Source organism: Dreissena polymorpha, chromosome 2 (assembly GCF_020536995.1).
Source record: "Dreissena polymorpha isolate Duluth1 chromosome 2, UMN_Dpol_1.0, whole genome shotgun sequence".
NCBI lineage: Eukaryota > Metazoa > Mollusca > Bivalvia > Myida > Dreissenidae > Dreissena > Dreissena polymorpha.
The window spans coordinates 91,520,345-91,547,668 of record NC_068356.1 but is presented as its reverse complement, the minus strand read 5'-3'; the positions used below and the strand labels follow the sequence as shown (position 1 = coordinate 91,547,668).

Here is a 27,324-nt window from a genome sequence, read left to right as displayed (position 1 = left end):
TTTCGCACTTCAAATAGAAGTGCTGGATGTGAAATCCGCGAAATGATTTAATTTGCTAGAGCAGCTTGATTATTAAAACACCATATATGGGACATTTATTTAATTAAAAATATCTACACAATTTATTTTCGTCGCATTCGCAACCTTTTCCTGAAATATGAGTCGTACATACAACCATACAATCATTAGTTATAAACGACGCAATTTTACGCATTAATTGTACTTTCCGTGAAATAATAACTATTTATATGGTAAGTTTTTGAAAGTTCTTTAAACGGGTCTGCCCGGTTTATGCATCTAACTGTTTTTTTTTTCAAAACAAAAAAGTCAGTTTATATAATCAATTGATAGGTATAACGGTCTTGCTAGAGTAGATGTAAATCCAAAAGTCTGCACGATGAAACTTTGGATATGCAAACCGAATGTGAGGAGCTCGTTGTTTTGTTATGGTCATCAGTGTTTATCCACTTCAAACATTCTATGGTCATTACTTTACCTTTGTCGTTTTAAATCAAAAGAGTTGGATTGTTTACAATAAAACATTGCAACGTGACATTGGCATTATAATGAATACATATTACACTACGTTTCACACCAAAGCTAATTACAACTGTGATTTTAAGAAGCGTTCGTTTGTTCTTTTATTTTAATCAACTCTCTTAAAACAAAGCGTTTACTCACAGGGTTTCTTGTTGCGGCTCTTTTGGCAGGTTATTGTTGGAATCAGTTTAAGAACAAATGAACTGACTAGACATCTGCAGATTTAAATGCACGAGGAAAACGGCACTTTCAGATTGTAACAAATTACACACCGACTATGTGGTTTTTAATACAAAACGAGTCCTGCTTTTGATACATTCGCAATTACTGGGTAGTCTTAAACGAATAACAATTAATGAATGCGAATAAGTAAATAAATTTTATCCGCTATTTTAAGTGATTGAAACCTATTGGAAAATATAACAGGTTTGAAAATTTTATTGTGCAACACGAATATTTTGAAAATGGCAGATATAATTATAATATTAAATCATAATACTCTGTATACAAATATATCATTCATTGTGCACCTAAAAAGAGTATAAACGTTCTAGAAAATATAATATGCAAAGAAAAAATAACGTCGGCATATAAACAATTAAATATGTGTGTATGTCATAAATACTCGCCAACACTTAAATTGGACAATACTGTTATATATAATTAAAAAATAACAACGTCTAAACTGAGAGAAGCTTACACGACTATAACTTTAAAATTCTTGAATAAACAGTTGCACATTCGGTTTATAACATGTTCCTCCGAAAAACATGTGTGCACCGATGAATTGTGCTTATTCTTGTGACATCATTAACAACGATATGCGTGGTTTGTTCGACATTTACAATTACATTGTCCTTGGAGCACGCAATGTTGCAATTATGCTAAGCGAATGTGCATGTCTACGTGTAAACAATTAGTTAAAACATTTTATCATATGATCATTTGAGTCTTGTTCTGGGAATTTCAAAGCTGATCTCAATGTAATGAAGTCCGCACAGGCTTATAAGGGACGATACTTTCTGCCTAAACTTGATTTTCGGTAAGGAGGGACTTCATTGAAACTCAAAATACCATACAAGCGGAAAGTGTCGTCCCTGATTAGCCTGTGCGGACTTATCGCATATGCATTAAGACCAGTTTTCTCAGAACTCGGCTCATATGGAAAAACAACAACATTGTTTTCATTTCTGAAAAGCAACCATGGTTGTTTTATAATCATGTATTATATTATAAGACATACACATTTCAATCTATGTAAATAATTGAATTATAAAATGCAAGTTAGTTAATTCATTATATTCTTTTGTGTGTATTTAAATAATTGAGTTATACTAAAATTATACACGTTAACATCGACATAGGACATATTGCATATACCATGTACAATATTTACAAAAACAATTCGAACGTTTCTGTTTGCAACAGCTGTAAACAGTAAATGCTTATTAAAGCGATAGCACACCACTGTGACTTATATTTTCATACTAGTTTAATATTTCGATCAGGACCAATATATTTAATATTCTAGATTATCATATATACATTTAAACGTTTTTGTTTTATGGATTCGTTTGACTCAGAAAAGAGTATTGCATACAAGACTTCTTTCTTGAATATTTAAAACAAATATTATGTTATGAAAATTTAGGCTCTTTGATTATAACTATGTTTGTGGGTAGTCTTCATAAAGGAATGTTTGAAATAATGAACGATGTGTAAGTATGTCATTAACTTATTTAAATGATGAATACAACCACTTTTGTAATGTTTCCTTTTTTGGAATATTCAAGTTGACATTTGAAGGAGACAAAACGTCACAGATGAGATGATAATTGCAATACTATAAAATGGTGTCGTTGCTAGATTACATCCGTCGTAGTCACACGTTTCCAAGCAACCGTCGATGTCCTCGTAGTTATCGTTACCCTTGGCATCGAACTCAATAAGTCCACAATGACTGCCCCAGTCAGACACTGCACACTGTCGAATCAAAATCGATGTTCCGTCCACTTAAAAGAGACGTGGAATTGTGACTAAATAACTAGCAAATTAATTTCAGAGAGACCCAGATGACCTGCTTTTAAACTGCTCGTTGAAAACATTATTCATAATTATATTAAATGAAATATGATAAATCTTAATTTTGAAATTCAATCGACTATGTATCTTCAGGTGTCAGGCGAGGTTGTTGTTTGAGGTGTACTTATGAATGTATAATGTTGACCCATTGGTGCAAAACGGTACCATATGACATGGAAATTAGAAGGCACATGGTACCTTTTTGCACCAATAGGGCAATATGGGTATTTATCAAATGCATAAAAACTACTGATTGGAATTTAAACAAGTAATTTTGAAGTAAAGTATACCTTTCTGTCTTGAAATATAATTTTTAAAGACAAGAAACTATCATATGAACACTATTAAACCGTTCTATTTAAGATGAGAGATCAACAATCAATATGTCTGTTACCCACTTATCCAGGCGTATATCGCGGAATCTTTAGAGATCGAAATAAAGTAATTCTGGCAGGTATTAATCGATACTTTAAGGTTTAACCTGAAACAAATTATGTAGTCATCTATTAGTTCTGCATGTCGCTGTTACAAGAAAACCAGGCTTAAACTTTGAAATGAAATGAATATTTTAATTTAAGCACAGATTTCGATCGTTATCATAATTGAAAATCAAATCTGTGATATAGAGTGAATTTGTATTTTGTTTTTGTTATATTGATATAATTATGTAATTTCAAAGAACTATACCAAAACGGTACAAAACGTTCGACTTGTCCAGTAGAACAAGTACAAATACGCGACAAAAATAACGACTCACTTCGTTTGCCCTTGAGTTTGATACAGTGACTGCCTTTCCAATAACCAGTCATGCAATCCCGGGCAATCAAGTGTTCAGTGGTGAGGTCCCGAGCAAACACATCCTCACACTCCTGGTGGTCACCTTGGAGAGAGGCACAGTAGTAGCAGTCAATGGCGGCCGCTGAAAGAAACAAACAGGAAATCAATTTCCTGAAAAGCATTTTATAAGTCGAAAACATAGACTTTAAGTAAAGAAGTCATATTTAAGGGCTCTGGAAGAAAAGTCCATTAAGTTTAAAGAGTTTTACTAGCAATCTTTAAGAATAAAGTAAAAATGAATAAAGTAAGAATTAAGTTTTCAAGCTAATATCAAATTAAGTATGTTGCAAGAGAAAGGTACACATTAGCATAATTACCACGGTATACCATAAGAATCTATAGAGATTACAAATATTGTGCATAAACGTCTTTAAAAATTCTTAGCATCATGATTGTGATAAAACCAGATGACTATTTGTTATCAAATGACATTAATATTGTGAATTGCAAATACCCGATATAATACAGACATTGCATCGCCAATGATATGATAGCTAATGTCTTTACATGTGAAGTTGATGTTAAGTATGTGTGATCGTTCGCATTGTCTGTCAATTGTGTGAAAAACAAATAACATACACTTAATTTAGGCACTGACACGTCCAAATACATGTTTATTTCATATCATGAAAGTACTGCATATATTAATGAATGTATAAAAATATACACCTATTAAACGTGTCCAATGAAAAAGCTTTGTTTAAGAAGTATGCGTATGCTCTTTTTTCTGAAAGATGAATATTAAACTGTCTTGGCAAACTTGCTCAAATCTTTATGCCCAGTTAAATTGACGGCCGATGAAGATATTTTGGTGAATTCAATGTTTCATTAAATAGTATTTAAATACTATTTTAAAATATTTGCAATGTATGTTGCATTTTATAAGAAATCACTTAAGCCTTCAAATGAACGGGTAGTTACATGTAGTTTTGCGTCTCAGAATCTTGATCTTGCGGCTTAATGTTTAAACTGTATGGAGTTGCCAGAGTCTCATACTTTTAGTGATACAATAATATCGATTGTTTTTATGGTTCGATAGTATATATAGTGATTTAGTAAACTGCTCAAACTACAAACAATTTTAGAAGTAGGCGTCTTTCCCAATCAAAATTAAACTTGCTTAGATGATCAGCTGGGAAAACCTATCGTTCCTCCATTTTGATGAACACATTTTCCAGTCTAGATTAATATCTGTACTAAGGACACAATATTTAAAAAAAAGACACACAAATGCGAAGAAAAGTTCGGTTCCAGAGATCTCGCTAATGTATCAAAATCTCGGATTTGCATATGTGGCCTTGTATTTCTGGTGGTGTTAGGGTTTCTAAAAGTTATAACAACGGGCAAATTGCTGTATAATTATATAAATTTCAATATAATACATGTATTTTGCATTAACGACGCATAAACTATTGATTGACAAGAGTTAAAAGTTTTCAGATATTTTGTTTTCTTTATCATATACAGTGGACTCATGCCTGTGTTGTGTGACATCATAATGTGGTGATGTTCATGCAAGTCCATTTTTATTCGCAGAAATATATTTTTACGTGTTTAAGTATCTCTATCTCTTTCACTACAAAGGTACACGCGTTTCATGCCAATCTTAAACCATACATACGTGTGTAACATACGATGCTTTTGTTAGACACATACGTTTGGCAAAGAAACAGATTATCACGTTTATGTGCGTTTACAGTTTTATTTTGCAAATATTTTGTTTCAATTCAATTAAGTCCGTATTTAAATTTTTGTGTGAATGCAAAAGCTTTCGCAGATTCAAATATCTGATTTGCGACAAATTTAAACGCATATATGAATCTAATTCGTTCATTGTCACGTGTTGTTAAATGGAATAAAACTGAAACGATAGATGTAATATCTATAAATGTTTCTCTGTAAATTCTGCGGAAGAATTGACAACTGCAGAGCAAATGTTACATAATTATAAGTACTGTATACATTTATCTTCATTAAATATAATCAGTGCAGAGGAAAATTTGTAGAAATTGTCACATAAATACTTATCAACATAAGGGAGATTGTTTATGCGAACAGCTAAATTATAAAAACACATATCTTTTCAACCAGAAAAAGTATGTTGCATGAGCATTGATTTCTGTTTCTGTTTTTTGTTTTACCAAACACGATGGGACGCTGGTTAATATAAATACATATTGACTGCGATTGTATTGTTTTTTTATTAGCGTCATTAATTATTCACAACATATATATATGTATACCTTTGCATGTTTTCGAGGAATGGCACAAAATGTGAAATTTACGGATCGGCTGATAACACTTGGTCATATGCTTTTATCGGAGCTTCACTCAGTAAACCTATATGTATCGTTATGGAAAACAAAATCGTATGTATAATACGTAAAAATAAGTTATAACTGCACTGGGCAAGCTCAAATTGCATTACTGTAGTTAGTCAGAGACAGTTAAGCGAGTGATGCATTAAGACGCGATTACATTTAACTGAACAGCTTGAATAGACAGTATGTTGCAATCTGTACCGGAAAATGTTAGGTAGTGATTACATCTTTGTCAATTTGATCCTACATGTGCATTGCAATACATTAATAGGGCAATCAGTTATAAAAACTGTCAATGATATGTGATATTAATTTTAAATAATTTTTGGCTACAATTCTCAGAGTGTTTATCAAGGTTGTATTTATTTCACTGTTATTACTACATGTTTTGATTGTATGATCTCTATTTATTTATTTCATACCTAACACATGGGAATGCACATGATAAAACTAGTTTTGCTGACCTTATAGTCTGTCCAAAATTTAAAATAGTCTTTTGGTTATAGTATCATAAATCGTTTAGTTTTCATTCAATAGTTTTGTACACAATCAATTTAACAAGATAAAGATTGTACAGCTGGTAGAAGTGGAGGATAATTCAGTTTTGTTTGAACACGTTATTCGTTTTTATATCATAAAACATTACATACCACAGAATTGCAATTATCGAAACTAAGTAGCTTGTACTGACCACAACATAGTCTTAGTTTTAAAAAAAGTCTAGTAAGGCAAATGTGTCTTATAACCATGCGTATGTATATAACATGTAGGACCATTGTTTACAATGTGTGGTGTTCTTGAAAAAAAAATCCAATATTGTTCATCGTAAACAAGTAGATCTGGTATTTCCATATGTGCACTTCAGTTCGAGTAAGCCATTGCAAAATAAGTTGTGTGCATGATATACACATGCTTCAATAAGTACGTTATGAGTTAGTATAGTATAGTTTCATTAATAAAGTTAGTACAAATACTCCGATTTGATCAAACCAATAATAAAAAAGCATACAATCAAAACCATAGAATGCGTACGTAACAGTTTGACAGAATACACTACATAAACATAATGCTGTATAGTGAAATGTTTAAAAGCCTTTATATGGACATACTATCTTAATCTCGTTTGCACTACACGAGCGTGTACTTTTAAATATGCACTATATGTTTATATTTTCCTAGTGAATAAGCTGAGAATTATTCATAATAAAATAAGATTTGTTTTTATTACCAATTTTATCAAAATTACAAATTACCACGACATGCATACCATTCTTTTTATTGCGTTATGTTTGCTAAAAATACATGCATTTATTGACAATAAGAGTGTGGGAGATTGGTTTGAATACATCAGACATAAAGAGACCAATAAATCTATAATAATGGATAAAATCTATCTGAGATGCATCTCCAACAGAATTTAGATAGGTTTGCATCCTGGTTGATTTATTGTTTATTGAACAGGCTATTTTTGTAATTATTATTTAGGGTATGATTACTAACGGAAATATGATGAGGTATGTCTTTTGAAATAACTGCTCGCATTTTTACAAGATATTTCACAATAATTAGTTACACTGGATGTGGCTCATACCATCACAACGTTATGGAAACGTTCATGAAAGACCAGTGTGCGTACACTAAATGCACACTGTTCTGCTCTCTATAAATGCTTTATAAACATGTACTTGTTATAGTTATATATTTTTTTATAAAATTGTAAATGTTCAATCCAAACATATAAACCTAATCAACCAGCAGCACTCCTTGCGACATATTTACTTATCTATTTAATATGTAGATTGTTTGGGGCCAATCACTTAGTGATAAGATGATCAGCCTGTCCGGTGCATTTTTTTATAATTAATAAACATTCAGTGTAAGGTTTAGCGCATGCCTATTTTTTAGGGAATTTCAGGACAAGTTATATCGATGTTGCTATTGGCCAGCAATTCAATTTATGGATACGCAATAAACTCATGGTATTGCTTTTTAACAAAGTAATTACTTGTATAGGTGTGTTTAAGTTTTAAAATCATTTAAACGAGAATTTGGTTGTAAAATTAATTGACGAAAGTTCATTTGTAGTTTAGGATCAATCTATACAGATTTGCATTGATAAGTAGGGATTTCGTGTTGATGATAGATTCTGATCGTCGCATAATATGTAAGGGAAACTCTAAAGCGGATAACACATGTCAATGGGAATAATATTAATGAGACAGAATTCACTAGTCTACCAATTAATTAATCTGGGGCGAGATTAATATATACATCATAATTGATCATGATTCGAAGAAGTAAAGCCGTAGTCTATATGCATTTCTATAATATCATAATTTTAAAAGGTTCAAATGTAAGAGCATGGAGTTATTTTTTTTCCTTTAAGTTTGCCCTCGTTATGCAAGGATGTGTATACATGTAAATATTCATTCACATTTGACGACAACAATTCTAATTTTACTCCAGATCATTAGTATATAGACAGATGTCAACCAAGCGCAATATATAGACCGAATTCAATGCGCTCGTTTTTTTTTTGTTTTGTGTTTGCTATGATATCCTTGCATAGTTTTGCTTATTGGCTGCTAGTTTAATGCGACTCCAAGTCAACATGACAAAGGACATGTATCTTGGATTTTTGTCAAATACTTTATATGGCAATCTTTCAAGTTACCAGCTCAGGTCGTATGTTACAAATTAGTATTGAGAATATAATTCAAACCTGTACGGTAAATGGTATTGTTGTGCATTATTAAAGGTAAAATCCCATTCAATATCCAACGCTTGTTTTTATCATTGTCGTATCGATCAAATACGCACGGTTCTGCAATAAGATCACACGATCGTGAGTTTGTTTCTGTAAAGGGAGCAATCAAAATGGAATGTAAATTAATATTATGAGTTATAACAAATGGTGAAATAGGCTCGACGACTTGTAATACGGTTCCTTTTCTGCTATTGCAGCTGAATGTACAGTTTTTAGATTATCATTAAATTATTTCATTTTCAGTGTTTCAATCCATACACATAACTATCAGGTAAAGCATTGACATTTGTTCTTTAATGTCTGAAGGTTAAATTTAAAACGAACAAATAATAACAACAAGACACCAATAAATTGCACATTATGTAGCACGCTATGTTGGTTTCTGAATGTACTTACCTGTATGAATTATTGCATAATATAAATCCTAGTACAACAAAGAAACACATTGTCCAAGACACGTGTCTGACTTTGCGTGGTACGCGTTTCATTTTGCACAATATACCTTGAAAACACGTCGCATACATGTTTTGCTTGTCAATCGGAACTATTTTGACATCATAATTTTCAGCATTTGTTTGTCGGATTTCCGCAAGCAAATTGTCCATGGCCATTTCGTTGCGTAATACTCTTTCCAGAAGTCTCTCTTCATAATCGTAACGTGAACACACGGGACAAGATGGCTCTTTGGCGAATGTTCAGGGCGTAAAACAGAGTCCGAGTTAATTTCTTCATGATACGAGTGTGTCTCGCTTAAAACAATAAGTAAAACACGATGAGTTACTAAGACGTTGTTCAGCTTTCTGCGCCCTGTTCAACACACTGAATGTTCTTGTTCTGCATGGATTTTAAAGCTAGGCAAGCGAAACATATCTTAGTGTTGTGTAGCATTACGATTCTTTATTTAACGAGTTTGCTACTGAAGGGGATTTTGACTGATTTTACATATGTCTCTAAATATGATTATTATTCATTACGTTCGTTGATAATAAAACCTAAACTGGAAAAAGAATGCCTTTACAATAGCTGGAATGTTCTATGATACCACCAGTTACAGTGAAAATACCAGTAACCGTATAATAGTTCAATCCCCTTTAACTCTCTTTGGTTTAAAGGTAACGTGATTCTGAGTCTGAGGCGGCGTAAGAAACTATAAATATTCATAAATCATTATATTAAAAAATTAAAGGTGACAATTATTAACAGAAACTTAATATATGAGCAAATTTTATACAAATATATGCCAGGCATTTGTAAATGAAATTATTTTAATGTAAGTCCTTTTCAGAATAAATTCGGAATTGTAGTTTATTATTCAACTAAAAATATGAACAATTTACTTTCAGATTGGAACCATGTCATTTTACAAGGATGCCCTATGTTTCTCTCTACAGTAAAATTCGCGTACGTTTCTCACGACTTTGCATTTCAAACACATGTCAGCATTAAATTTAAAAGCCTGGGAAATGTCCAAAAGTTCAAATTTCAAACGAAACCCAGTTATCAGAAAGGCAGTATAGTTGATTTCAGCAGAACACATGTATGTGGTTTCTTTGGTTCTTGCGAAGCTGATTAAAAATGTGTGGATCATTTTATAATCGTAAATGAAAGACCGAGGGTATTTTAGTCGTTGTCAAAGGTGAAGACATAATTTTACCAGTACGTATTTACGTTTCAGATCAATTTGAAAGACGATTTTCCGAAGTTATGCATGCTTAATGTGCGGTACTCCAATACGAATAATAATAAGTATAATTATTAAATAAATATCTCTCAAAATGTTGATAGCTCGGCCTTTTTGTTGGTTTCACATTTTATGACCAACGACCAAAGGTTACTATAATTAACCTTTGGACTATTCAGTCATAGATGTATTTAACTCTTCATATCTTACGGTACAGCATTGGCAGATATGTACATGATTTGCACATTTTGTTAAACTTATCAAATTTAAACGATTCTTTAGTTAATGAGTTTACTATTGAAGGGGATTTTGACTGATTTTACATGAATGTCTCTGAATATGATTATTATTCATTACGTTCGTTGAAAATAAAACCTAAACTGGAAAGAGAATTCCTTTAAAGTAGCTGGAATGTTCTATGATACCACCAGTTACAGTGAAAATACCAGTAAGCGTATAATAGTTCAATCCCCGTTATCCCTCTTTAGTTTAAAGGTCACGTGATTCCGAGTCTGAGGCAGCGCAAGAAACTGTAAAAATTCATAAATCATTATATTAATAAATAAAGGTGACAATCATTAAAAGAAATCACAAAATGGAAACAAAAAGGTCAAACATTTAAGATTGATTTTGCGTATACCTTGAGTTTTTATTTTTAACCCAATATATTGTTCGTCGGGAAAGGTAAAATAATTCAGGGATCAGAAACAATACAGTCGTAATAGGCGACAAACAAATTACGCTAAAGTTCGGTAAAGTTACAAAAATGTTGTCATAATCTTATTTGTTTTACATCTTATCAGCAAACACACAAATACAATTGCATTAATTTTCTTTTAAATTATTACAAAATACATACACCATGTTAAATTGAAATGTCCATTGATACTGCGAAAAAGGCTGAAATGTTTTGAAATATACACGTACATTGGTTCAAATTTTGAAAGCGCTTAGTGCGAATTAAATACATTTAATTTATTGCCGATATGACAAATGCACTGAGACAGGTTTTATATGCAATCTGTTAATGGTGACCTCACAATTCCTCACAATTTCTTGTAAAATGATTACAATCCCGAGACACGATCTCTACAGAGAGGTTCATTGTCTTATATTATCATGATCATTTTCATATATAACCAGTTACAGGAATTTAATATAAGCTCCATTTCTCTAATTACGCGTTATTGTGTCGTTTATCTCATTTTTGGTTGTAAGTGTACGTTTTTCAACAAAACGTATTGATATTAATTTCAACGTTCTCGATAACTTAATGAATTCCATTTTTTTTAAGTTCAACACGTGAATGTGTTGCATTCCAGAATGGTATTGTTTACACTCACAATGACACAAACGGGAACTAACCCTTTTGCAAATATTGTTATTACCACAATAACCAGTACTTAGCCATAATTTTTTTATGATCAATTGATTTTGTTTTATTTCAGTATTGTATATTTGTAAGATAGGTTCTTCCCAACCTTTTTAAATGGTGAAGTGTAAATCAGCTTTAAAAGGACAAACATAAAATAGTTTTTATTATAATTTTCACCGCACTATTCATAATATTCTGAAATTAAACTGTGTAACAAATGTTCCTGTGGTTACTGATCTATTTATCCTTGCTCTTGTTTGGTTTGTATATAAGACAATTATCAGATTATCAATCTATTAAATAGTTGAAACATATTCATTAAAAATATACATTTTCATAGAGCTATATCGTCATAGACTGTGGCTCTTTTCAGACCAAATATATAACTTTTTTCTTCCCAGATATTCCTCCGAAATCATATTCGCTGACGAGAAACATGTAACGAACATGAGGCAACACATGAATCGATAATTATTATCAATTATTTAATAGTAGCGCGTGTTGTAATTCTTATTAACAAGAAAAAAGTTTTTCCGATAGATATCATTACGAAATAGTATTAATCATTTTACTCTAATCCTGCTTTTTTTCAGCTATCATTGCATAGCGATTTATACGAGTAACATTTTGCTTTCAACGACATTCTTAGTCATAAACAGAACTGATGTAAATTGTCTTGACACTTCTAATGCAAATACTCGTTTTTTCGCCTTTGATTTCTTCTGTGGTCATTAAATCGTGAATACTCTTTAAATAATATGAAATATGAGATTGAGTATCAAGTATTTAACTATGCTTACATTTTGCTGTTCGCATTATTTAAAAGGTAATCAATGCACACTTTTTTTCCATCTCATTGGAGTCATTCGGTCTGGGAATATTTACTACTTTAAACACGATTGCGTGATAATATGGTATAGAGTTAACATACACTTATCCCTCAAACTTTTATTAAGAACACGTTATCGGCATTCATTTTCCCTAATGAAGTTAATAATAAGGTGTGTAACATTTAAAAGAATTCGAAACCTTATAGTACCGCTAATTAAAAAAACCCGTAATCTACACAAAGTAAAACGAACAAAGAGTTTTGTCCAATTATTGAAGCATAATAAGTAGAAATTATATTTTGGAAGGAAACCTCGAAGAGGATTGAAATGTGTTTTTACTTGATCGTTTTCAAATCGTTATCACAAACTAAAAGCGGTAATATTTATACTCCACAATTCGATTTGAAAAACAGAAAACATTACATACACTATTTTGAACGAAACCATTACGTCGTGCAACACATCGATGTATTGGTTATCTCGAAGTCAAGAGATGCTGTAAATTGCTCCTTTGAACGGACACCCCTTTGTTCAAGAGAAATGAAAGAGTCGGTACATTTACTTATTCATCACCCATCCATATTTGAACACATGTAAGACAATACACTCTGCTTTAATAAGTTCTTTTTTATGACTTTTACTGATTTAAAGACTCAACAGTATACATATTGTATGTTTGCTCAAATTTTGTTTTTATGCCAGTATTTATAAATTATCTTCATACTCAATAACATTTATCGAACTTGAAGAGGTTACATCACTCGTGAATACACGAGGGAAGTTAAATAGTTTTGGGAAAAGCGTATAGACGGATGCAGTCGTTCCTGATAAAACATCGAAGTCATCACATCGCAATCTTCGACAAAACAAATGCATACATGATGAATAATCACGGCCTAACGTCCATAACAGACGGACATCTTTTTAAGATTCATGGATAATAACCAGATTACTTCTGGATTTATCCGGAAATAATTAATGTGTTATTCGTCCTGTATGTGTTTATTAACAACAGTATTATACCAATAATACGAAAATACAAAAAAAACATAATATTTCATTGAACACGCATCTTGGCGAAAGTAAGGACTATATTAGTTTCGCTTCAATGAATCCCTTACTCGAAGCATGCATCAGGCATATAAACACTTATTCACAGTAAGCATTAAGTTAAAAGGTAATAACTTCCAAAACGGGTGATTTCTGAGTAATGTATTCAATCAAAACATGTCAAAGTGAACAAGCTAAACTTATCTACAAATTCAGAAATCATTTGGCATATTATCATTATAGGTTATCGTGCTATATTTCTGTTGAAACATGTGTTTCAATGAGTATATGGATACTGCCTTATGAATTTGACTTATATGAACTCATATCGGAATTGCTATGAATTTATTAAGTTCTTATAATAGCAATATTAATACTATACTATATACTATAAAGTATAATATACTATACTCTAGTATAGAGTACCGATGTGAGAGAATGGTTTAAACTTAAAAACTGTACTAAACCGTAGATACGTTTATTGATCCGTATTGAATATGTAATTGAACACTCGGTTTTAATAGAGAATTGTGGATGTTAATAAGAAAATCTTTCCTGAAAATGTTCGTATATTTTCAGTATGATTATGCAATAAATATGTGTACAACATATAAATTGAAATAAATCAAACATACTGTGAAAAACTATAATGTTGATTACGCAATATCCATTTTATTTTAAGTATACCGTATATAGGTATTGAAAGTATGATATATAAAGGGATATCGGATGGCAGACAAATGCGGAATGATCGAAAAACTGACCCACTCAACAATGCTAGTGCTTAAGGTTTTAGTTATTTCAACGAATAAAATAAACAGTTTTAGAACTAACATAGAATTATATAGATACAATATAGAATTACTTTAGTGAAAAGACCAACAGTGCCTAGGAATAATTGCACACAACACTACTTGGGTATAGTTCTTGCAATGTGAAAAGAACGATGGCATATTCGAAGAAAAACATTTTTAAGTAATAATATATTGGATAAAATGTGTTCTTAATTATTCTCTGATACATGTGCAATATATCTTACATGTATATGGATTTGCTCGGCGTTTATTGATAAGTGTAAAGTATTCTGCTGGCAAAATTACAAACATTTGCCATAAGAGAATAATCACCATCGACGCAAACGCAAGACCTTTCTTTGAAACATGGCAGTAACATTATACTGTTTTCCTGTATGAATAATCTCTAACCGACAGAATTGTCAGCCTAATTACAACGTAAAAGTCCGCAACGACAAGAAACAATATTATTAGTTTTAGCTATAAATAAAGCCATTGTGCTAAATGAGAGCTTTGCAGCTGCATAATGAACTAAATGAACTTTGACAATTTTTTTCTTTAATTCAATCTCCTGGGGGCGGAATGCTTGACTGTTTTATCGACCCATTGGCATTTGTTTCATTATCCATTATGTTGCAATACTTTCATCGGTGTATTATAAGCTAGATAACGGCGCCATTAATATAAATTGAGTTCTTACGACAGATCATTTTTTAAATTTTCACAACAATAGCACGTCGGTAGTGCGGCGACAAATGACTAAAGTGTCACTGTAGCCAATCATTTAGATTCTTAATATAGCAAAAAAAAAAGACGGGAAATGAGTCCATTGTCCACGGTAGAGTTTTCATTTACAAATGAGACGGGTAGGAATGCCATTGAAAGAGGAGTGTGTTAACCTTCTCGAATTGCCAGTGTCATTCAAGAACCAATAAGGTATTCACAGTGCACGATGACATGTTATTGATGCAATTTACTGCTGAACACATGTTTAAGTTATCATATACCTATTTTGAATACGTGAAATTATGTTGTGTATGCTTTACAAGGATTATTTAAATTTAGTGTGACTGCTTTATGCTGTTCTTCTAGAAGTGTATTGTTAAGTTTCGACTTCAATGCAAGCTGACAACAGTTTACAAACTATCATTAAAATAAATAAAACATATTTTATGCAGTTACACAGGCAGAAACTGTGATGACAAATAAATATTGCATCATTTATGTTGTTATATGAATATGTGTTATTTTGGTTTCACGTATATGTTTGTTTGTCACTCAAACAATGCTTAACTTGAGGATTGATGACGTCATACGCATCTTTAGAGAATAATAATATATTTCAAGGTTGAAAAAAACTCTACACTAACAAAGTTTCGGTGCACATTTATCTCATGAGCAATAAAGACATTATAACTATCAAATTGATGCAGTTCTCTCTAGAAAAATAATTAAAATGGTTAAGTTAGTTTAAAAATACTTTAATCTCAAAATTGATTACTTTTACTATTCAGAGGAGGGATAATCGCCGTCGCCGTGGGGTAGTGGTTATGGTTTCCGCCTAGCGATCTGGAGGTCACGGGTTCGATCCCCACTGTGGGAGCGTTCTTAAGATCTCCCATAGACACCAAGGAAACGGACTCGAGAGCGTTTCATATAAGCCTTAGGCTTGTTATGTAATCGAGCTTAAATAAATAGGTTTAGAAAAATAATTATATTCACATTAAGTTTGAAATTTCTTTGCAAACATGTTGTGCAATCTTTAAAATTATTTGCGCATTTATTGACCCGTACAAATTGTATCGAACAAAACATTATGAAACAGAAACTTTACATGTACTACATGTACTACTTATATGTAATTATTGAAATATGATGAGGTGCATTATTAAAGTAATCAACCATGCAGTGAGTTAAGATCCATCGACCATACCTATCAAACTCCTGTACAACTGTAGTTGCATACAGTCAAGTGACTACCTCAGCCCGGGAGATTGTTTCCAACCAAGCCCCTGATTATCAGCTTATGATTATTGTTTTAATGCACTTCAGAAAAGGCATTCCATCTTAAGGGTTTGCACGAGAAAGACCGACATATGACACAATTCCTCTTGCCTGATGACTCGTTTAATTTCATCCGAATTATGCGTGATTTTGTTCTGCGATACGTGTTCTTTCTTTAGTCTGCACGTCGGGAAATGAACCATTGGTAAGATAAAACACAATACGCAATAGCTGGTGTTGTACAATACGCAATAGCTGGTGTTGTAAGGACATACCTTTACGTATACAACGTTATTTCAGGTTTAATTAATCAAAAACCTACGATGAAATCCTTTCAAGGTTTCAAGGCGTTTGATCTGATAGCTAAATGGACCCTTCAATATTGGGTATCAAACAGCGTGAACATGAAAAAAGTCGCCGCTGTCGCTGGGTTAAAAGAGAAGAACTGTTGTGCCGATCTCTTCGCAATTAACGTCACGTCATTAGATTCATGATCCGACACATTACACTACGTAAGTATAACGGTAACCTTTTATTAAGAGCTATAATAATGTATTAAGTTTTTCTGAGAAAACTCAAATTAGAGATATTTGGACAAAGACATCGCACGGCGGGAGCTCTGCGACTTATTACAAATGTGTCATTGCATCCTAGCACAACATAAATATTGATGCAAAGCATCAAAGGGCGTCGGGAATTTCAGTGTAAAAGGCACTCAATGAAGTTACATGGAACGATTTTTTTTCTACTGTTAATATATATATTGGCCGATTATTTTAAACAAAATAGAAAAAGATACTGGTATAACCATTATTTATGATTTTGTGTTATCACTCACAAATAACCATCATCTATGATGTTGTGTTATAACCCCCAGATAACCAGTATCTATGATTTTGTGTTGTAACCCCAGCATATTTCATAGTTCATTTTATTTACATTGGTTTCCTTTTTTTACCGGCATTCGTGTGCAGTTTTCATTAATGGAACAGAACTGTGTTGGTTTTAAAAAATCTGCTTCATCTTGTAAGCTTGATTTCATAGTTTTCTCAACTTCAAGGGGAGATGATTCTGAACTTAGTCTTACGTTGCTAATTTACGATAGGGGTTGAGTACTCATTGATATGAAAACATTATAAAAGTTTTAATGTGTTTACGAACCCCCCCCACCCTCTGACACATATATTTCATGAGCATAATAAAAACAAATAATGCTTACAATAAAACAGTATATTTATTTAAACTAAAATGTCTACATCAAAACAAAAAATAGAACATAGAACACAAATAAAATAATTTGATTCTACTGGGGCTCAAACCTTGGGCCTCTCACATGTGAAGCGAGCGTGTAACCACTACACTACTGAACCGCTTGATAAATCACCTTCTTACTAAGATATTAATAAGTGACTGTATTGTAACGGTTATCAATAAAGCAATAAACCGTGTAATCGCTGTTGTCTTGTAATATTGAAGAAAATACGCGTTCACCAAAACTCGAACAGCAAAAGTCTGCGCTATTGTTAGAAAAACCACAAAATTAATATATATTTTGAGTATGATTTGTTTTTATACAAAACCAGAAAGTTTCACCGGTTCGCGTATTTGCCCAGTCCCTGCGATCTTTTATTATTTCCCAGTGCCTGTGATCAGTTATTAATTAAATAATTAGCTTTGCATTATTGGCAATACATGTTGTAGTAAATGTAATAGGCACAAATGCAGTACTTATTTATACTAATTTACGCAAACAATCACCACTATGCAAGATATTCTGACAACAAAAATATATACATTGATCCGTAAAATAACTTCTCCTCCCATAAGCGAAAAAAAAACATATTACATACGAGTCGCTGCACTTCAGTGCGACGCTAATTACTAGTCCAGCGGAAATCAAGTGACATAAAAATGAGAGTGGTCGGCGGCAGGGATGTTATTTAAAAGTGCCACACGTGATTGTTTCGGCTTCCATACAAGCCTTTATTATACAGGCGTTCACCTTCTCTCAATAAAAGAGTTAATTCAATGAGAACAGATGTAAACAAAGCACAATCTCTAATAAAGCAGTTTTGAATCTTTTTTGTGATCATCAAAATATCTTGTTCAAATATTATCATCTTTATATGACAGAACGACGCCTTATAATTTTATCATGTTCGAGTCCTAACAATTATTATTCGAGATGTTTCTAGATCGATCTTTTAATACAGATCGTTTGATCTTTCTATTTAGCTTTTAACACACATCAATTAAATTTAAAGGAAAAGAACACAAGTGTAATCTTTTTTCAAACGAGTTACACATCTCTTTTGAAAGCGCAAACGATAGAATCGTAATACCAACTGTTAATTGTAATAATGTCGTTCAATTAAGCTCACTCTGATGTTCGTCTTATAACGGTTAAAAAAGCAAACGTTTCTTGTATTTCTCAGTGCATATAACATGTAACGCAAATAATAAAACAGCAAACTATTGACACTAAAACTTACGCCCATTAGAATGCGTTCCAAAACACAAACATCATATCAAATATATCTCCTTTCAAGATAAGGGGCATATTCTGCATAGCATACGTAATTATAACCATAAACTATATCGGCTACGGTCGTTTCCCTTGGTGAAAGTATGCTACAAATAGACGTCTGGTAACTTTCAACTGAGATGGTAATACAAAATTATCAGTTAAATACATTTGTTATAGTTAGATGTATAAGATTTGCGTTATTTGGTACCTGCTCTCACTTTCAACTGAGAAGTTAATAACAATATTACAGATAATAATACATGTTTAATGGTTTGATGCATAAGATTTGCCTTGTTTGGTAACTTTTTTACCACAATCGACTTCGGATCAAGGTAAAACTTTCCATCAGCACATAAACATACCACTTACTTTGCATGTACAGGTGTTTTCGATAGGTCAGACAGGAACCAATATTTGTAAGCAGTTTGGTATTATTATTAATTTGCTCTATGTTATGCTCATTAGTATCCCTTTATATTCTTCCGTAAGATCAATAAAAAAACTGGCGAAACGTTTACTTTTATGTGATTTAAAATCAAGATGTGCGCGCTCATTTCAAAGTTGAACTCTATTGGGAAGCGGATAAAATACATGTAACAAATAAATTGACATTCATGATGAACACATTTTCCTAATTTACTAATTTTATTTCATCGTATATGAGTTACTTTGTATTTGAATAACTAGCACAAGTTAACTTTAGATTCTTCCCTTAGACATATATGAAATAAAGGAAATACTAGTTTTTCTAGATATGATATGTTGTTATTTATTATATTCAGAACGTAAAATCAACATTTGCAGAACACATCGAATGAATCAATTATAAACAGCAGTCCAGATTTATTTTTCGACCAGGTATTAGCTACTTAAGTTACATATTCAGTTATGATAACTTTTAAAAACAATTTCCCATGATTGCATTAAAGACTTTAGGATTTCAGACCATACGTCGAAGAGAACAAATCCTACACCGTTAATCGAGAAATCCAAATCATATGCAAACCGAATATTAATTACCGTAATATTAGATATCGGCTTTTCTGTAAATCTTTTTTTAAATTTAGTCATTGTTTGCATTGACCTTGGTATCTTCAGTGAAAAAGGCAGATTTAAAGCATTTAAAGACATTTATAAAATTCAAGATGTGCCAGTTGACTAATTTGATATACAAAATAAAATATATCATATGTATTATAAAAATGTTATAAGTAAAGTGAGCATTTCTTTTACAGTCACTCCGCTTACCCTTAGATGCGTAAAGCTGGCTCATTTATTTCCTAGAAGCCTTTAAGGTATTTTGGTGAATCAAGCAATTTTCAGCTTTCAATAAAGTAACGTTCATGAATGAGACCACTGCTATTGAGAGAACGTTCTTGGAAGTGCGTAAATGGTATATTTATTTATATCCGCGGATGTCTTTCATACAATGTGAATACTTTCCGTGACAAAACATTTGGACGGCAAGAAACAGCTGAACCTGACAATTTATATTAAGAATACAATGGAAGAACCAAACCACTAAATCAACCACAATCATTGGTAAACGTTGAAAACACTATAACAAGGAAATTTCCAGTAAAATGTGGACAAAATGCAATTTATTTTAGAGCAATTTGCGATGCATATACATGTAAAAACAAACCTCATTGCATAGCAAGAATTTGGCCTGGGATTCGATTTCATGTTTGTACGGACTAAAAGTGGTTATTATTGTATATTCGTATAAGTGTTGATAAAACAACATCAACACAAACTAAAACTATATTACGCAAATCGCAAGTGTTCATGTTAAATAATAAGTACATTAAAGATATGAACACTACACATAAACATCTTTCTAATCACATTCCTTTATTATTTTTTCCGTAAGTTAAGATTGTACGTGTCAAGTTAATCATTGATCCACTGTTCTCCGGGGAAACGAATTACAACCAATTTAAGAAGAACCTGATTGTGTTATGTTAGAAGCTTGAGACAAGGTAATTGCGTTACAAACGCGTCGTTCTGCACTTTTAGAATACTTTCAGAGTGTTTTACCCGCGTTAAACGCATATGTTTGTCAACAAACACAGATATACCATGGTTTACGTCTTCGAAATATTGCAGGTTAAGAGTCAGCGAGTGTTTGTACTTTTGTATTTACATTTCATTACACGACTTGCAGTGGTTGCTCTTCCATTAAAATGCCGGGGTCATGTTTGACCCCCTAGAATTGAATAAGCCGGCCATTTGGAACAAAAAATAGTTATAACTAGTAAATGTTATTTAAAATATAAAGAAATTTAAAAATATTATTTAATAACTGATTTTCTCATGCATCTACACTCTCTTCTGAAAGTGAGTCGGACAGTTTTCTAAATACATAGTAAGGTCTGCGGAAAATATCCTTGCCCCGTATGTACTGTTTGTAACACTTACTATCATGTACATTCAAAAGAAGATGCACTATTAAAACAACGCACTGGTCTTATAAACCAAAAATAATTTGAATTCAAAGATGCTGTCTGTCATAACAGTATGTAAAGGAGGGCTGTAAAATTGTATCAATGCTGAATTGCTATTATTTGATGATCTACAAAATATATTAGTGGTGTTTTAAAGGTGACCTAAAATGTAAAACTTAAATGTCTCATTAGTTGAAGTTGTCGTTTTGTTAAAGCTTATATTTGATATCAATATACTTTATAAATATGTATTGTAAAGTTACTGTCGTTTAACACAAACATAAACTTGATTATACACAAGTTTTTTTATATAAGTTGATTAAACAATACATCCAGAAGGCCAATGCCCAATTGGACATAGTAAGCATTCAGTGTTTACAAAATAATAGTTTATGATTAAACAAATTAATAATACATTTCATTGCAACAATACATACATGTTTGATTAAATACTATGTTCTTATTGTACACATGTAATTAGATATGTGTAAGGAGCAATTTAATTACAAGGTGTGTGAAGATAAACAAACACGCAACATGGTCAAAACGTCATGTAATATGCCATAAAAAAATATAAAAATAATACATCAGTTTTGAGTTAAATAGTTGAATCTTATTTAATAGCTGTAAAACTTTTGTGAGGTCAAGTTGGTCTCTGGTTCATTTTATTACCACTCACGATGCCGCTTGGTAAAGGAGCCAATCAATCCGACACCTATATTTTACAAAGTAATTGAATAAAGAATTATTACAAATTGAGTTTTGCATTAACGTAGAAGTACTTGAGCTAACTCTATTTCCCGAGTGTTGTGTTCATTTCGTGGAAACAATGCCTGTTAAAGAACTTGTCAATCCCAGGCATTATGTATGCTTGAAGATATCCAATTATAGTGAAACAAAAGTTCTGCGGGTCGTCCAAAATACATATTCTTCTATAAGAGTGATACAGAACGTTAACCGCTATGAAAAAGGAAATGTTATTGTAAACATTTTATGTTCGAACGTTGACTTATTATTTTTAAGATACGTATCCATATACCGTTAGTTCGTACCTTGTCTGAAAATAAATAATTGATATGAATATGTTGCATATATTCGCATGCTTAAACTGATACTATTAGTAATATATGATTTGTGTTTGCCAAATAAAGTGTGCGCTACACATATTGCATAACTTCTACGATGACGGGGCATATCCTATACAGGTTATTCATCGAAGAAGTTTATGGAAGAGGACCACATTATTACTTCCAAGAAATAAGGCTCAGACATTAATTGTTAAAGTGCAGAATAACGTTCCCTGTGTTTTCTCTCCATTCGGTATATCTAAACCAGGAGCTTCACATTGTTGATTTATTTTTAATCTAAATCAATTAAAACGGGCTATGAGCCGAACCATAAATGCGTTTAAAAAAAAATATCGTTGAAAATTAATTAAGAAACATACTTTTCATTGTAAATTGTACCATGCTTTGTGTTAATGCGTATTTTTAACCATACACACTATATTTATAAATATGAATATAATTCATATCTTGCCGAAGTAACGACTTGTGTGCTGCTGTCATGCTATTAAACCAAGCGCGGTAATTCAAATGGTATATATATCACATGTTCAAGTAATCATGGAAAGCATCGCATTTGGAGATGACAGCACACAATTTAACCGACAATTAGTACGCTTGTTGACAGATATGAACAATGATTTATCGTATATCGTATAACCTATACGCAGAAATATGTCCGATTAAATCGAATTATTGTCAATCAACTATTTCTAGTTTGTGGAATCTCAAGGCAATTAGTCCTCTGTTTGTCTTGGAAATAATAGCGAACATTTAATCATCCCTTTTTAACGCCTGCTCAATGCGGGCAAAAGATCATTATCTATATCGGCCTTGCAAATGATGGTTCCTCAGGCATGTCGAACTTATGGTCCAGGAACGATAAGAGTAATGAGAGAAAGATTATATTTAATATGTAGGTGTATAGTCATAGCGGCAGATTTATATTACATCTTATAAATATAGGCTCTGGCACGAGTTGTCATATCATACCATATTTTATTAAACGAGTTCAGGAATTGTGTTAGTAAGCGATCCGTTGGACGTATTACATTGTAACTCTTTCATACAGTTTAAACAGTGGTTACACAACCGTGTTTAATCCAACATAAATACATCAAGATCTGTAATACTAAAATATTTCAGAAAACGTTCTCTGCTTTTAAACATACCTGGTATGATAATAGAAAGCAGTGGAATGTTTTCTCGAATACGTTATGGAATGAGTAGCGAAAACCCTGTATTGAAAACCCTGTATTGAAAACCCTGTATTGAAAACCCTGTATTGAAAACCGTTAAGCATGATAATGTGTTCCATATAATAATTCACGTGTTTTAAATTTGTTATTCATTTAATAAAATCACATAATACTCAATATAGCAGTATATAAAAAATCGGTTGATTGCTGATTAAGTTTATAAATAACATTTTAAAATCAAAGGAAAGTTGCATATCTCGGTTTAATATTTCAGAATGTTTGGATTATCTTTATACTCGCCGGCATTTCATTTCTAATTACAGACAGCCAATTTAACCGAAGAACAAACATGATTGCTTTATGTCAGCGACATGGGAACATGAGATTACGTTACGTTTCTCCCGAGATAACACAATTTCGCCTTTCAAATAGAAGTGCTGGATGTGAAATCCGCGAAATAATATAATTTGCCAGAGCAGCTTGATTATTAAAATACAATTTAAGGGGCAATTTTTTAATTTAAAATATCTACACAATTTATTTTCGTTGTATTCCCAAACCTTTCCTGAAATATGAGTCGTATCTGACATTCAGAGATGTAATCTGAATCTCCAGAATTACAACATAAAATCATTAGTTGCAAACGACTCAAAATTACGAATAAATTGTTGTTTCTGTGAAATAATATCTATCTATAGGGTAAGATTTTTTAAAGTACTTCAAACGTGTAAGCTCGTTTTATACATCTATTTTGTTCAATACCATGCAATCTCAGAAGTCTTTTTAATCAATCGATAAGTATTACGGTCTTACTAGATGTAAATCCAAAAGCCGCGCGGATGAAACTATGGATGTGAAAAACCGAATCTGAGGAGCGCGTTGTTTTGTTATGCTTATCAGTGTTTATCCACTTCACGTGTAATGTTCAACACTTTACCTTTTTCGCCTATAATAGTAAAGATCGTTGCGGCTCAGGTAATTGTTGAAATCAGTATAAAAACAATTGAACTTACTTGACATCAACCGATTTAAATGCACGAGTAAAAGGCATTTTCAGATTGTAACAAATTACACACCGACCGTGTGTTTTTTATACAAAACGAGCCATGCGTTTGATACATTCTCATTTACTGTGTAAATTTTAACGAATAACAATTATTGAATGCGAATAATTACATAAATTTTATGCGCTATGTTAAGTGATTAACACATATTTGAAATTATAACAGGTTTGAACATTCTATTGTGCAGATATAATTATTATCATATATCATCATACTCATTAAAAGGTATACCATTCATTGTGCGCAAGGCCTTATAAGCGCTCTAAACCGATACTAAGGAAAGAAAAAAAATAGGTCGGCATATAAACAACAAGCAATATAAGATTTGTGTGTAAGCCATATGCCATAAATACTCGCTAAATCTTTAATTGGACAATAATGTAAAATAAAACTTAAAAATATAACAACGTCTAAAATCAGAGAAGCTTACACGACTATAACTTTATAATCCTAGTATAAACAGTTACAAATTCAGTTTATAACATGTTCCACTGAAAACACTGTGTGCACCGATAAATTATGCTTATGTTTGTCTCATCATTAACAACGACATGCTTAGTTTGTTCGACATTTATAATTGCATTGTCCTTTGAGCACGCAATTTTGCTATAATACTAAGCGAATGTGCATGTTTTACGTGTAAACAATTAGTTAAAACATTAACTCACATTAAAATAAAACAACACTGTCTTCATTTCCGAAAAACAACCATGGTTATTTTATAATCATAAATTGTGAAACAGATATACACATTTTTATCTATGTAAATAATTGCATCACACAATAAAATGCAAGTTTGTTAATGCATTACATTCTTTTGTATTTAATTAAATAATTGATTTATACTTAAACATTATACGTTAACATCGACACAAGACATATTGCATATACCATGTAAAATATTTACAACATCCATTGGAACGTTTCTGTTTGCAACAGCTGTAAAAAGTAAATGCTCATTGAAGCGAAAGCACTACATTGTGTCTTATCTTTAAATATTGTTTTAATATTTCGATCAGGACCAATTTTTATGTTTAATATTCTAGATTATCATATATTCTTAAAAACACTTTTTTGTTTTATGGATTTGTTTGACTCGAAAAAGACAAATATTATGTAATGAGAATTTTGGCTCTTTAATCATAACTATTATTGTTAGCAGTCTTTATAAAGGAATGTATGAAATGATAAACGATGTTTAAGGATGTCATAAACTTATTTATATAATGGAAACAACCACTTTTTAATGTTTCATTTTTTAATGTTCAAGTTGGCATTTGAAGAAGACAAAACGTCACAGATGACATGACAATTGCAGTACTATACAATGGCGTCGTTGCTAGATTACAACCGTCGTAGTCACACGTTTCCAAGCAACCGTCGATTTCCTCGAAGTTATCGTTACCTTTGGCATCGAACTCAATAAGTCCACAATGACTGCCCCAGTCAGACACTGCACACTGGCGAATCAAAATCGATGTTCCGTCCACTTAAAAGAGACGTGGAATTGTGACTAAATAACTAGCTACATAATTTTAGAGAGACCCAGATGACCTGCTTTTAAACTTCTTGTTGAAGACAATATTCATAATTACAATGTATATTAAATGAAATATGACGAATCTTAATATTGAAATTCAATCGACTATGTATCTCCAGGTGTCAGGCGAGGATGTTGTTTGAGGTGTACTTATGAATGTATAATATTGACTCATCGGTGCAATACGGTACCATATGACATGGAAATTAGAAGGCAAATGGTGCCTTTTTGCACCAATAGGGCGATATGGGTATGTATCAAATGCATAAAAACTACTGATTGGAATTTAAACAAGTAATTTTGAAGTAAAGTATATCTTTCTGTCTTTAAATATAATTTTTAAAGACAGAAACTATCATATGAACACTATTAAACCGTTCTATTTAAGATGAGAGATCAACAATCAATATGTCTGTTACCCACTTATCCAGGCGTATATCGCGGAATCTTTAGAGATCGAAATAAAGTAATACTGGCAGGTATTAATCGATACTTTTAGGTTTAACCTGAAACAAATTATATATTCATCTATTAGTTCTGCATGTCGCTGTTACAAGTAAACCACGCTTTAACTTTGAAATGAAATGAATATTTTAATTTAAGCACAGATTTCGATCGTTATCATAATTGAAAATCAAATTTGTGATATCGAGTGAATTTGTATTTTGTTTTTGTTATATTGATATAATTATGTAATTTCAAAGAACTATATCAAAACGGTACGAAACGTTCGACTTGTCCAGTAGAACAAGTACAAATACGCAACAAAAATAACGACTCACTTCGTTTGCCCTTGAGTTTGATACAGTGACTGCCTTTCCAATAACCAGTCATGCAATCCCGGGCAATCAAGTGCTCAGTGGTGATGTCCCGAGCAAACACATCCTCACACTCCTGGTGGTCACCTTGGAGAGAGGCACAGTGGTAGCAGTCAATGGCGGCCGCTGAAAGAAACAAACAGGAAATCAATTTCCTGAAAAGCATTTTATAAGTCGAAAACATAGACTCTAAGTGAAGAAGTCATATTAAAGGCTCTGGAAGAAAAGTCAATTAAGTTTAAAGAGTTTTACAAGCAATCTTTAAGAATAAAGTAAAAATTAATAAAGTAAGAATTAAGTTTTCAAGCCAATATCAAATAAAGTATGTTGCAAGAGAAAGGTACATATTAGCATAATTACCACGGTATACCATAAGAATCTATA

At 32.0% G+C, this 27,324-nt stretch overlaps 1 protein-coding gene across 2 annotated transcripts in view; it reads right to left on the bottom strand.

Annotated features, from left to right (window-relative positions):
• Positions 1-1,012: 1,012 nt before the first annotated feature.
• LOC127868039 (uncharacterized) overlaps positions 1,013-27,324 on the bottom strand; it is a 68,361-nt gene continuing 42,049 nt past the window's right edge. The window contains exons 2-3 of one of the 2 annotated variants that reach the window (XM_052409602.1): positions 26,905-27,066; positions 1,013-2,552 (exon numbers count right to left, since the gene is read on the bottom strand). In XM_052409602.1, the coding sequence (XP_052265562.1) occupies positions 2,329-2,552; positions 26,905-27,066 (386 nt within the window). In that variant the 3' untranslated portion in view covers positions 1,013-2,328. The remainder of the gene's footprint in view (positions 2,553-26,904; positions 27,067-27,324) is intronic. The other variant, XM_052409601.1, reaches the window with a different exon arrangement.